This window comes from Camarhynchus parvulus, chromosome 9 (genome assembly GCF_901933205.1).
Source record: "Camarhynchus parvulus chromosome 9, STF_HiC, whole genome shotgun sequence".
Lineage (NCBI taxonomy): Eukaryota > Metazoa > Chordata > Aves > Passeriformes > Thraupidae > Camarhynchus > Camarhynchus parvulus.
The window spans coordinates 24728837-24743093 of NC_044579.1; the positions used below are offsets into that span (position 1 = coordinate 24728837).

At 47.2% G+C, this 14257-nt stretch overlaps 2 protein-coding genes across 2 annotated transcripts; both read left to right on the forward strand.

Moving 5' to 3' along the window:
* The first annotated feature begins 1051 nt into the window (after positions 1-1051).
* LOC115907113 (G-protein coupled receptor 35-like) lies at positions 1052-1993 on the forward strand. The gene has a single exon (XM_030954791.1). It carries the CDS (start codon positions 1052-1054, stop codon positions 1991-1993), a length of 942 nt encoding a protein of 313 aa, XP_030810651.1.
* Positions 1994-8770: 6777 nt separating this feature from the next.
* LOC115907051 (G-protein coupled receptor 35-like) lies at positions 8771-9706 on the forward strand. Its single transcript, XM_030954678.1, has one exon. The coding sequence runs from the start codon at positions 8771-8773 to the stop codon at positions 9704-9706; it is 936 nt and encodes a 311-aa protein (XP_030810538.1).
* The last annotated feature ends 4551 nt before the right edge of the window (positions 9707-14257 follow it).

Genomic DNA, 14257 nt, shown 5'->3' on the forward strand with positions numbered 1-14257 from the left:
TGCCAGATCTGTCTCCCAGTCTTGGACACTAGAAACAGTTCACTTACTTAATGCAATCATCTATTTTCACTACAATTTGCATGTTGATGTTTAGAAGCTGCTGACTTATAAGGCAAGGTATTGGCAAGAGATTGTAGGAATCTTGGCACTTCCCGTGCCTGGCTCATTGCAAACACTTCCTATATGAGCTGCCGACAAAATCTGATTCATCTTCTTTGCTGGTGGCAAATGCCCTGAGATATTTAAAGGAAGAGCAGGAGATAAGTTCTCAGATTCATGTTTTCTGACCGAAATTTTTGCTTCCTACCTTTGAAAGCTGAGATCAGACACATGTGCTCATTTGCTCACTTTCCCTTCTTTCTCTGGAGGCCTGTTATCTGCTAGGGCTGCTGGTACCCCTGCTGACCTGTTCCTCCCCACCAGAGGAACAGATTTGTTTGGGGGCACAAATCCTGCCCATAGCAGGCACCCACCCACCCAGCAGCCTGCAGCAGCATTCCCACTGCCCCTGGGAGCAAAGCCACTGGGCTGGAAGGGCTCAAGCCCTGAGGATGTTCTCAGGTCTGGCAAGACCCAGAGCAAAACCATGGGGTGGCTTCAGCAGCAAACCAAGGGCTGTGGAGGGCGAATGGAGAATGCTGCCCAGGGCAAATGGGGAATGCTGCCCAGGAAAAATGGGAAATGCTGTCCAGGGCAAATGGGGAATGCTGCCCAGCTCTGGTGTGGGCTGTCCCAAAGCCAGTGGCTCTGACAACTGCAGCAGAGCAAAGGTAACAACGAAAAACAGTGTTCTGCTGTGCTGTGACTCAGCTGTTCATACCAGGACTGGAGGGATGGTGAGGCAGGCTTAACCCTGCACCAGCAGCAAGAGAGGGCAGTCTCGATAGTTTTGTGGACTGAACAAAAACCAGTTCAGGTTTTTGAGGCTGCCCACATGAGCAGTGCAGGGACACGAGGAGCTGCAGGGCCACGAGAGGAGGGCACAGCCGCAGGACACTGCCAGTGAGCTCAGTCTCATGCCTGCACTCTTTCCTTGCAGAGACAGCCCAACATGGAGAACTGCACTGACGGAGATGCACATGGCAACACTGTGGTGCTTCAGCTGCTTGTGTACATCCCAGTGCTCGCTCTGGGGATCCCACTGAACGCAATTGCCTTCTGGGTCTTCTGCTGCAAAATCAAGAGGTGGACCGAGACCAAGGTGTACATGATCAACCTCATCGTGGCAGACACTTTCCTGCTCTTCACCTTGCCTTTCCTGCTGTATTTTACTGAGTACATACATCCCATAGACTGGCTGTGTTTAACCATACAAAGCATCTATTTTATAAACATGCCTATGAGCATCTTTGTCATCACCCTGATTGCGATTGATCGATACATTGCAATCAAGTTCCCTCTAAAAGCAAAGATCCTTCGATCCCCACTGAAGTCAGCTTCTGCCTGTGGCTTTCTTTGGATAGCAATGATAACTTATTCCATTTCATATTGCACACATCGCAGTAACAAGGAAGTTTTTTGCTTTCGGAAACAATCTCTTCTACCTAAATATTCCTCTTTATTCTACAGCATCTGTGGGTATTTTATTCCCTTGGGGATTGTAATGTTTTGCTCAGTACAAGTCATCAGATGTCTAAAAAAGAAGATGGCCACATGCCCTCATGAGACAAAATTATTCCAGAAGGCAGTGCAGATAGTTTCTGTGAATTTGTGTGTGTTTGCTATCTGTTTCTCACCTTTCCACATCGCAGTGCTCTTGCGGTTTGCAGTGGAAGCTGCTGGAGCTTGTTCTCTGATGCCAGGAGTTATAACCTATATTAAGGTCTCTGCATGCTTAGCAAATTGTAACTGCTGTCTGGATGCATTTTGCTATTACTTTGCAGCCAAGGAATTTCCAGAGTTTTCTTCTATGTTCCCCAAGTGTATATTTATCAGGTCCAAGATGAACCAAAGCGAGGAGTCACAGCCACCCACGGATCAAGTGATGATATGAACAAGGTGTAGTGCATGGCAGGTGTTGAATGCCACAAAGCTGCTCAAGTTTTGAGGCACAGGCAGTGGAGCCACATACAGTGTTTGCAATCATTGTAGGCATAGGCATATGGACAAAAAGGGTCTGATGTTAACTTGAATTTTGTCCTGCTGTCCTCAGTGACTTGACTCCAGCTCTGACTACTGTCTTGCATTGCAGCTCCAGGCACCTCCTGGTGACAGCTTGTCTTGGTTGGCTTCATGGTCCTTCACTTTCAGTGTCTTCTGACTTGTAAACCTGTAAAATATTCTCCTGGGAATGCAAGCTCATATTCTGCTGATGTAAACTTAGAGGCAATTAACTTCCTTAGTGACAAGTGACATATAGTTCTTCAATGAGTCTGTCACCACACGGTAGTGACACTGGTTCAGACCACAGTCTGAAACCTCTGACTAGACCTTGCTGAAATAAACACACAAAGGACTGTTCCCAGCACGGAAAGTGTCCCATATCCAGACATTAGATCCACCTGCTTTGTGTCAATGCTTGGGCAGACAACACAGCAGAAGCTGCAGTGAGCAATGGTGCCGTAAAAACAGATGAAACTACTCAGGTCATTCAGCCGATAACTCCAGTCCCAGGTTTCTTCACTGGTGTATTTTCTAATGCTCTGGCGTTACTGGTATTTCACTGCAAGCAGAGCAAGTAGCCTGTGTGTGTATGTGACCAGTTTAACCATTGCACAGTGTTTAGTCCTCGTTCTGCCTTCTAAATGATCTTTTCAAAGACAGGAAAAGATATGGGAGACAAATACTGCCTGGTCTTATCAAGCATCTATTGCTTAAGGACATGTGTGAGTGTTGTCACCCATCAACAAATATGCTGCAATTTACTACCCCCAGAAAGCAAGAGGCTTCTTGACAGACATCTCTTACAAGCCAGGCAAGTGGTGTTCAGCAGGGAAAAACGCTGCTACTTCAGGAACAGCACAGAGGGCCTTCTAAAACATGTTTGGACCTAGGATTCCCTTCTGAGACCTTGCATCTCATTGCTTATAATGATTCGCTGTTCGAAAAAGATTATTATGATTTCTTTTATTTTTTTGAAAAAAGAGATAAAGATTCATATCAACTTACTGTTAATCCAGAAAGCAAACAACTTGCTTATTTTTGCAGATTTGGTCATGCTCATGTTTTCTCCCAGTTAACATGGAGAACTTGTTCAGTTTCCACTGGGCTCCAGATAGGTTATCTACTCTGAAATACAGAACAGCAATGCTTTTTATACATGTGGCCTCACACATAGGTCTTATAAGTGTTCCTTTTTCTCATTGTAAAGGGGAAATTAGTTGACTTCACAATCTCTGTCATCATTAAGATTTTTTTGCTGTTTCCACTGAATGCTATGAAACCAAAACAAAAAAAAAAACCATACTTTTGCAAGTGAAGATAAAGATGTGTCATAGTAACATATCTATAAATAAATATTCATTTATTACCATTATACATCAGAGTCCTCTATTCTTAATGCTAAACCTATACCAGAGATTGGGAGAAAAGCCTTTGCTACCGAGATATAAGATCTGCCTTCCAGCAGGGTATTTAACAGTGAAACCCAAAGATGAGCAAGGAACTTTCTGATTATCTGAAGATATATGTTCTGCCTTGGACAAAAATTATTATCTGGTTTAAATGTCAAGTTTAGGATGGGTTTCTGGCATCCTGCTTCAATCTGAACAAAGCCTCAGCTCCCTGAGTGTTCCCACTAAATGGAACAGATGAGTTATCAGACCCTGGGCCACAACAAACTGCTGGCCTCCATCCAGCACTGCAATAGCAATCCAGGAGAATGGCGACATCCTTAACCCCAAATCTTTTCCATTTCCTAGCACAAGAATCTGGGAAATGGTAGTGGGGACCAGCCACAGCTGCCACAGTCCATCAGCTGCCCCAAACAGCAAGGTTGAACCACTGCATTTTACCAACATTTCTGCAAGATGTAACTTTCCCGTCCCTTAAAAGAAAAAAATGCTAATAATGGTTTCCACTTCAGGCTTGTGAAAAAAAAAAAAAAAAAAAGAAGAAAGGAAAGGAAAAGAAGGAAAAGCCTGCAAAGTAATTCAGAATCTTGCTTTTATGAATCTGCAAAAATAATCTGCTTTTACGTGAGTGAGTGAATGAGTGAGTAGCTATCAATATAACATTTTTGGCCCTCCTTTGCATGGAAGGCAGGGGCTGGCATTAGACACTATTTTGCTGTTTGGTGGCATTTGGGCAGGCCTGAGACCTGAGTTCTTACCGGAGGTTTGAGCTCCAGGGGGCTGAAGGACACATACTGGGGAGCTGTGGGCTGGGTGCTGCTTCCAGGTGCTGGAGGCATCTCTGATTTTGTTTCCTTGGCACAGCACAGCTGTTCCAGGGGTGTGTGCTGCCTGGCAGCCTCCAGGGAACTCCACAAGCCCTGAAGCAGCATCAGGCTCTTGGGAAGCACAGGCTTTTCCATGCCCTGCCCAGTGTGTGGGCACAGATACTCAGCTGGTCCCTGGTGCTCCTGATGCCTTAGAACTTTAGCTTTTGTGTTTTTCATATATTTGTAATCCTGCAGTTCTTTAGTGTATAATTCTAAACTCCACACACAGTGTGAGCTGCTGCTTTCCCATTTTGGGCAGACACAACAATTCCTCTCCAGGCCTGGCAATCAAGGACACCTCACTGCCTCAGGCCCTGAGAGATGTAAAATAAAAGTGAGTTGGGGGGAGCAAACTGGGGATACATGGATTCATTACCTGAAGCTGTAATTGGCAGATTAACCCCCAATATGCAAATGGGCCAAACTTATAAAAGTGTGAAAACCCATGATCCATGGTCCATTTTTGGGTGTGGCCCTTGTGGGTCTTCGTCTGCCCTAAATGTACCTGAAGGCCCTTCAATCAATAGAACTGCTTTTTATTCTCTTAGTTTTGTCTGGCCTCTGTTTTTAGGTAGCCCCAAAAGGCATCACTGCAGGAGCATGGGGAGGGTTGCAGCACAGGAGCCCTGACAGCGTTTTCTGCTACAGGCAATTCCATGCAGTGCTGAGGAAGGGGAAAGGGGAAACAGCCCTGACAGCCACGGCTGGTCATTGTGTGGGATTGCTGCACTTGGCCTCAAACCACCATTTGACGTGCTAAAAATAAGACTGACATGTTTTGCTCTCAACCCTACAGTTCTCTTTTGGTCAAGATCTGCTGTTGCACCATCCCTTCTGGCCGTGAGAAAGGCAGGAAAGCAACCCCATGGGGCAGAGGCACTGCAGGGCAGCCAGAGTCCTGTGTCCCTCCCCGTGTGTGGAGATGGTACCAGCACCCCTCCCATCCTGCCAGAAGCTCTGCCCCTGCAGCTGCAGCCAGCAGGACACAGCAATGCAGGGGAGATGGAGATTTTCCCCAGCAGGGAGAGGAGGCAGGAGCCCATCAATGTGTCTGACAGCAAGCCATACCAGTGGTTCTTTACCTTGCAGGAATATTTTGTCCCACTGGCTACTTTCTTTAAGAAAATCACTTTTCCAGGCACAATGTGGTGGATGCTGGTGTCAGTGCAAGGTTCTTTGGGGACAGGCACCAGTGCTCTGCAGTGCTGCTGGGCTCTGGAATACCCTGCCTGAGAGCTGCCAGCAGGGACACAGCACAAGATGTCACCTCCTTTGCGCCACACGGGGACAGCACTCACAGGACTGAGACAGGCAGGGGAAACACCAAGTGAGCGTCAGTGGCCCATGGCAGGGGTGATAAAACCTGTGACTGCGTGGAAGGAGGGGACCCTGAGCAGCTGCAGAGGATGGTGGCTGGCAGAGAGACAGGGTGCAGAGAAGGATGGGGATCCTGATGCTGCCGTGGCCAGGACTCAGGCACTGACCCAAGAGCCTCAGCAGGAGCCATGTAAGTTCTCTGCAGACAGCACTTTATCCTAGCTTTGCCTGCTGGTAGCTGGTGTGGAGTTTGCTTTGGCACATGCTGGTGAACCTGCTGCTCACAGCCAGGTGCTTTGTGCCTAGTGACATGGCTTCTCCCTGTCTTGAGACCTCACTGGGCTGATGAGACCCTCATCTGGCAACCACAGCACCAAGCTGTGGATGGGAAGCATCACACTGGAGAGGTTCTATGAGCTGAGCCCCTCCAGGCATGACTTTGACTGCTCATGGTTTATACCAGTAGTGATTTCCTGGAAACAGACAAGAGGAGGCTATGAACAGTGCTTGAGGAGGATGCAAAGTTTTCTATACAGTGATGAAACTATCACAGTCCAGAAGCTGGATGACTTTGAAGACTAAAGTACCAACAAGGATCATGACATAAAAATGTTATTGGTTGGAGATCAATGACCTGGGCACACTAATATGTCAATAACTACTTGTAAGCATCCACCAAGGAGCAGCCCCAAGAAAGGCAAAAGCAGTCCCTGGAAATTTAGAAGTTTGTAATATGTTGTGACTCTACACTGGCATGGAATTATTTTCAAGGGCTGGCTTGTGATGTGCAGACAGACAATGCAGAAATACTCCAGAAGCTGCTGTAATGTGACCTTACAGCAAAGTGGAAAGGGGAAATACGTTTGCCCAAGACAGCAATTCAAGGTACTAATATCAGCATCTTTAAGCTCATTGATGAACTTGTCTGAGTTTTTCTGGTAAATAGGCTCTCGTGGGGAGCCCAAGAGCACCCCTAGGACACAGACACCTGCAACCACTGAGCAGTCACAGAGCCAGCAGGTCACAGGGTCACGGTGCCACGTTTTCTCAGAATTGCTGGCTGAGAAGAGCTATGGAAGACAAGAGAACTACTATGATTCAGAGTGAAACGCTTTATAATAATCACAAAACTGCCTGGAAACCACTGCCCTCACCTCTTCAACAGCTGCAGGGCTCTTGAGGCTGTTCTGTCCCAGGGCTCAGGCAGTGTGGCAACAGAAGCCACTCCCGCTCCAATCCCAGCAGGGGTGGCACTCTGGAAGGCAGAGAGAAGACCTCTGGGCAATGGGTCCCCTCCAAGCAGTCTTTTGGGCGAGGAGGGTCAACAGGCATTGCCCAGTAAGACATCAAGCAATGGAAGGTAAAGCAAAGGAAAAAACCAAAGCTATTCCACCTCCAGAGGAACTGCTGCAGGTTTGCAGGGCAGACAAGCCTTTCACCTCCCTGCAGGGCTATTGCAGGTTCCTCAGTCAGCAGGAGGTGGTACAAGCCACACCAATGGTGATGACAGAGGAAGCTCTGCCCTTTGTTCAGGAACAGTGCGGGTGCTTTCTCGGCCAGCATTGCTGCTCTCACAGCCACCAGAAATTGTGATCAGAGGACACCTCACTGGTCATGTGCAAGGAGCACTGCTCGTCCTGCCTGCACAGCGCTCCACAGCTGGGCTGGAGGAACTCACTCTCTCCAAGGACAGCAAGAGAACAGGTAATTTCTCCTGGCTATTTACTGACATGGTTATTTGCATTCTGCAAGGCTTCACCTTTCCCCAGCAGTGGTGGGACACCAGAATAGAGATGGAGAAAGAGAGGGCTGGAGCCTATATATTTTCAAATGTTCATATTGATAGTGACCACATCTGACACGTTCTGGGGTGCTTGAGTGCTGTCTCAGCCTTTGCTAGATCTATTCTCCCTGTTACGATCTCCCCTTTTATCTTATGGGCTCGTAACGCATTTCTCATGTCCAGAGGACAAAGCAGCTGCAGGTATCTGCTGTACCACATTCCCTCACCTCTTCAGACGTGTCCTGGCATGATTCCTCTGCTGCATGATTTTCAAAGCTAACAAAGACCCACAGATGCACATCAGTGCTGCAGCACTGCCTTACGGTTTGCTCGCTGGGGATGCTTTTGAGACCCATGGACCTTCCCCCATGGAGCCACGTTCCCCATGCAGAGAAAACTCAAAGACATGTCAGACATCTTGGGGTTTTTCTGTCCATGAACAGTTGCACCTGGAACGTGCTTCTGCATTAACTCCTCCAAAGCTGGAGGGCAAACAGCAATATTACCCTTAGATCCAAGGTGACAAAACCACCTGCTAGACCAAACATAGCTCACCTCTTCCACAGCACGTTCCTGCCATGGCACAGGTGAGTTTGTTTTGTCTTGGAACAGTGGTTGTAATGCTTTTGAGATAAAGAGCAGCTCTGACAATCCTTGAAAGGCAGCGAGCAGACCCAGCACTCCGATTCTCAGTGCAGCCCTCTGAGTACAGAATTTGAAGGCAGCTGAAACCAGTGAGAGATACACTAACAAGAGATACACTAATAATTACTCGTGTCACTAATGAGAAGTGACGCAGAGACATCTCAGGACTGAGGGAAAGGACAGCTGTCCTTCAGCTGCACATCTGGGGCATTTTAAGCTGTGAGGTCACTGGCTGGCTTCCACTGAGCCCTGCTATGAGGGAAGGGATGAGAGCTGAGTTTAGGGATCCCCTTCCCACTATCAAATGTTTGCAATGGCTCACATAACTCCTTGCTGCGGGATATCTGCTGCTGCCTGATCCAAGTCGGAGCCAAAACAGGGGCCCAAGCCCTTTTCCCTCCCACCCTCCAGGAGCAGTCTTCCCCACACAGGACCCAGGGAGAATCTTAAGTTTTTCTCTCCTTCACAACAGATCAGGCTTGTGTCCCTGTCCCTCTTCTTCCCACTAGGTACCCTACATCAGGCAAAAGGTGGCAAAGCCGCGAACTCTCTCAATTAGAATTAATCACTGATTCAGTCCAGAACCTCCCTTGTAAAAGGCTTAATTTGCTTTTGCAGGAACTGTACGTTTTGATACTCCCAAAATGAACCACAGCAGCTGCAATATCACAGCCTATGAAATATTTTCAGTTTTCCAGCTGTGTGTTTACATCCCAGTTTTGGTTTTGGGCATCGTGCTGAACGTGTTGGCGCTGTGGGTGTTCTGTTGCAAACTTGGCAAATGGATAGAAACCACAGTGTATATGGTCAATTTGGCTGTGGCTGACTGCTTGCTGCTCTTCACCTTGCCATTCAAAACTCTGTCCCAGTTCCAGCACCTGAAGGTGGATGGCTGGTGCCTGGTTCTGGAAGGTGGCTATTTCACAAACCGCTTCATGAGCATCGGTATCATCACCCTCATTGCTGCTGACAGGTACCTTGCAATCAAGTACCCTTTGAGATCCAAGGCACTCAGGTCTCCACTGAAAGCAGCTTTTGCCTCTGGAGTCCTCTGGATAGTCATCATCTGTGCAACTTGTCTCATTAAAAGCTTTGAGGACCGAAGAGAAAATGATTTTTGCTTTGAAAAATCTTCTGTGACACCCTCGGTGATCACACTGTGTACCATTATTGTGGGGTTTTTCATACCGCTGCTCATCTTGAGTTACTGCTCCATACAAATCATTGCAGAGCTCAGGAGAAAGAAGACTGACAACTGTTGCAATGAAATGCTGACCAGGAAAGCTGTCTACATTGTGTCTGCAAACATGGCTGTGTTCATCATCTGCTTTTTCCCTCTTTATGTCGGGCATCTCCTCCGCTTCATCCTGGACTCTGTCAGCTCCGACTGCTCAGCAATACAGAGCATCAACAACTTCGTGCACTTCTCCTCCATCCTCGCCAACACAAACTGCTGCCTGGATGCCATTTGTTACTACTTTGTCAACAAGGAATTTAAGGAAGCATCTCCCAAGCTAGCAAAGTCCAAATCTGAGGCCGGTGAAGAAGCTGAAATTCCGCTCTCACATGTAACACGTTAACACAAAACACATACAGCACACATTTTATATTTGCTGTGTTCAACTGGGACTCACTAGCAGGGTTTCACACTTGCTTTTTAAAAGAGTGGGGTGGAGGGACATTCTCCTAATGGGAAACATTCAGATACATGATTCAGCTCTGAATCAGACAACCACAGCAGTCCAGGTTCTGATCTAATGATCTAGATTGCTGTTGACAATTCTCTGCCTTAATGCAAATTTGCATAAAAGGGTAGGGTAGATTTCACCTGCCAAAAACCCCCATCTTTCATTTTCCCATGAAACCCAAAAAAAGCACAGGGACTGGTAAAGGATTGGGTTTTGTTTCTCATCCCCACCTTGGATCAGTGTTTGTGCAGCTGTGACAAAGAAATAGGCTACTCCAAATGTCAACAAACTTCTAAAAAATCAGAGTGAAAGCATGCAGAGAAAAAGAAAGGATGGTGTTTCTGTAAGTCACAATCTTACTGGTTTTTAGTTGCCAATAATGCACAATCCCATAACAGGCATATTTAGCTTGCTTTAAAGAACTTTACAGCAAATGTAACAGCTACAAAATTATCATCATTACAACACAAGGTCAGAAGAAATTGCAATTGCTTGTACTGGGGAAATACTTGTGTGAGTCAAAATGTTTGAGTCAAATGGCATTAAAATTAGAGTTGGTGCAGGGCAGTGGGAACAAGGTCTCTGTATTAGGACTCTATTCAATCTTATAATGTAAAGGACTGTCTAAAGTGGTAGCAAAGCTGTTCCAAAGAAATCAACCTAAATAAAGTTGTGTCTCTAGCATGGAATTCAGTTTTTTAATGAATTAAATGGAAAAGGGAGGAGATGGGGTGGTCGAGGACCTGCTGTGCTGCCTGTCCAGGAGGGACAGCTCCCTGTTGTCCAAGCCAGGGACAGTGGGTATGAGCTCTAACTGGGACTGGGATTTTTTTAAGGCAGAGCAGGGTGTCCCACCCTGTGGTAATTTTACCACAAACACCTAAAAATTAGATGAAACCACCCAGCAGCTTCAGTCCACACATCCTGAGCTGGGCTGCATCATGCACACACCTCCACTCACACCTCCTAACCCCAGGCTGGGCTGCTGGATTTGATTTGGTTTTAGGGCACATTTGGGACGAAACTTCCAACAGGGTTTTTCTAGAAAGCAGATTTAAGTGACCCTTTTCCCCTTTGGTTCAGGAAAAGATTTCTTTGGAGAAAAGTGGACAAAACCTGCTTATTTAACAAGGAAAGCATTCACAAGTATTAAAAATAAATAATAATACTACACAATAAAATTTCTTGTTGTTCTGAAGAGATGGCAAATTCAGAAAGTGTTTTTGGTGGGGTGTAACTTGGCTCACTCAGTCTCTTATCAGTCCCTTCTGTGCTGGAAATGCAGCATCCCAGCCCCGGTGGGCCATAGGTGTGAGCTCCTGGTGTTTTCTGGGTTTGCAGTCCAGAGCAGGCTGGTGGGTTTCAAGAAAAAAAAATCACAGCCTGGGGGATTTGTCTGCTTCAGTTAGCTAAAAAAAACTAACTAAAAAGCAAAGGAGAGTTCTTTCTTTCTGTCTGTGCTGCAGAGAGCGGCCTGTGAGAGGGAATGCAGAGCAGCAAGTGCAGTTTCTGCAAACACACTGCACGCTTTTTTTATTCCCCTTCACTTTCAGAACCAGTCTTAGAGGTGCAGAACTTAATATCCAGCCTAATCAGGACAGATGACTGGGCATACAAGCATCATAAAGTCACCCTAGGACAGCTGCTGTCCACCTGCACGTGCTGCTGCCACAAAAACATCTTTACAGCTCCTACACCCAGCCCTGCCTTTGTGTCGCCTCCTGTTCAAGGCAATGCCAAAAGGAGGAACCCCCTGCTGCAGACAGTGGTGGAGCAGAGCCCTCCATCCACCTGGGCAGTGGCTGCTCAGTGCACAGGACAGCAGCAAAACCCTGCCAGCTTCCCAGGGGATGCAGGCTTCTCAGAATGCTTCCAGAGATTCAGACAGAAATGGGGATATCTGCTCTGTAAGCACCAAAATCTGAAAGCAGAATCTTTCCTTTGCTTACTACGCAGTGGGAAGTGAAAGGAGGAGAAAGCAGGAGAGGCTCTGGCTGCAAAGACCTCCTAAGGAGGTTGGTTCATCTCCCCTTTTCTACACTTGCATTTTCTTTGAACAGATCAAAGCAGCAACGAGGGGTGCAGTGCATGCAGAGATGGATTTTGTGCTGCTGGCTCAGCCCAAGGGTCACACCCTGCTTCCCCAGCCCTGCTGCTGCTGCTGCTGGCTCTCCTGCACTGCTGAATGACATCTGCACCTCTATGATCTCATGGGTTGTTCCCCAGGAAAGCTAACAGAGCTTTAGCATTGTCCCCCCAGTACAGGATCTGTGGGGTGATTTGAGAGATCACCTGACTGCCAGTGTGTTTTTTCTGTACCTCTGGTCCCACCAGCATGGATGAGAGCTCCTCAGAGGCAAAAGCTCTGCACAAACCAAACTGTTGTTTAAAATGGGCAAGAAAAAACCACTTCTACTTCACCAACGGCTGACAAAAAGGGTGGGGGAGATGCAAAGCAGCCTGTAAACAAAGCATTTCTGAGCACGCTCTGCTCAGCCACCCAACTTCCAGTGCCGCCCCTTCCTCTGCCAGCCCGGAGAGGCTCACTGAGAGTGCCTGGCCTGAGGCAGCCAAGCTTCCTCCCTTCAGAGCCTCCAAAACTTCTGTTCTTCACCATTCATGCAGGGCAGCAGGGATTCAGGAGTGCTGGGGCTGAAATGCAGCACAAGGACCAAGAAAGGCCCTCGAGTTCCCCAGCTAGAAAACTGGTTTTTTACTGTTCTATTTATTCACTCTTTTGCTTTTCCCATCTGCAGCTTTCAGGCTGAGTTAGTAGAAAGAATGTCCACCAAATTCATGACCCACTTGGCCAAGCTCTCCTGCCCATGCAGAGAAGAGGTAAGAGAAGAATTTAGCAGTGAGGAGGCAGCAGTGATATACAGGTATTTCAGTGATTGATATACACATATTTCAGTGATATACAGGTATTTCAGTGTGCACAGGTATTTCAGTTATTGATAGACAAGTATTTCAGTATTACACAGGTATTTCAGTGATACACAGGTATTTCAGTGTATACAGGTATTTCAGTGATATACAGGCATTTCAGTGTGTACAGGTATTTCAGTGATATACAGGTATTTACAGGTATTTCAGTGATTTATATACAGGTATTTCAGTGATATACAGGTATTTACAGGTATTTCAATGATTGATATACAGATATTTCAGTGTATACAGGTATTTCAGTGTACACAGGTGTTTCAGTGTATACATGTATTTCAATGATACACAGGTATTTCAGTGATACACAGGTATTTCTGGTGGGCTCAGCAATCTCTGGGAGACAAGGGGGATCCAAGGACTTGCCAACAAGGTAGTGATTCTTCCACCACTGCGTGGGAGGCAGACCATGACTATCCAGGCAGTGCAGGCCTTGCCTGGTTTGCTTTTATCTTGCTGCAGAAACCTCTCGCCACATCCGTCAGCTTTCGAGTATGTGCAATTTAACCTTCATAGCACAGAATGCACTCTGCCTTTCATTTCTCTGGAGCCAAGGCTGGACAACACCCACACTGGGCTTGCCAGGTGAGGAGGGCACAGGTGTGAGAAGGGCTGGAACCTGCACCTCTCACACTCCACCTCTCAGACTCCCAACCTGCATGACTTCCCCCTGCCCTGGTCAGGCCACACCAGCCCCGAGCAGCAGCAGGACACAGGCAGCACAAACATCTTGCACTGGCAGCTCCTACATTGTAATAATTCTGTGATTCTGTGAGTCCATGACAAAGCTGGATGCAGCCAGTGTCACACCTGTCAAAAACCCTGAATGGATTTGTTACACAACCAGGAGGAACCAGAGCAGCTGCAGCACTGGAGGTGGCTGCACAGGGAGGACACACACAAAGGGTGCAGGTATACATCCAAACCCCCTCTGACTTTCATGTTGGTGCTCACAAAGCTCTGCTAACATCTCACAGCAGATCTCTTGCTTGGGGCTTTCCATTTGCTTTTGTTGTCACATTTCAGCAACGAACCCTGTGTCAGCCAGGGCGGCTGACTGAAAAATGAGAGTTCAGCTGAATGTCAGGTGTGGGGGGAAAGTGTGAAAGCTGCTACCAAAAAGCTGTGACATACTTCAAAAACATTTTTATCTAAGGCAGAAAAAGAGGGCACTGCTGAGGAAGTGAAAATTGGGGTGGCTCATATCGTTAGCTTGAAGCAGAAGCAATCTCTCAGTTTCTGAATGAAGCTCAGAGCCATCACCGTGTCACTCCAAGGGGATGAGCTTCCCTTGTGCCCCAGCCAGGAACAGTGTCTGACAGCAGGCAGACATGAATGTTCCTCATTCCTCAGTGTGCTGAAAGGCTGCAGCCCTGTCCATCAGCACCCCTGGCACAGTCTGCCAGCAGCTTTGCTTTGCTAACTTCTAAATCCCACTTCTGCCTGCCAACATTTTCCTACCAAGGCAAGCACTCTCTAATTCTACCTTTCTGGCCCTTG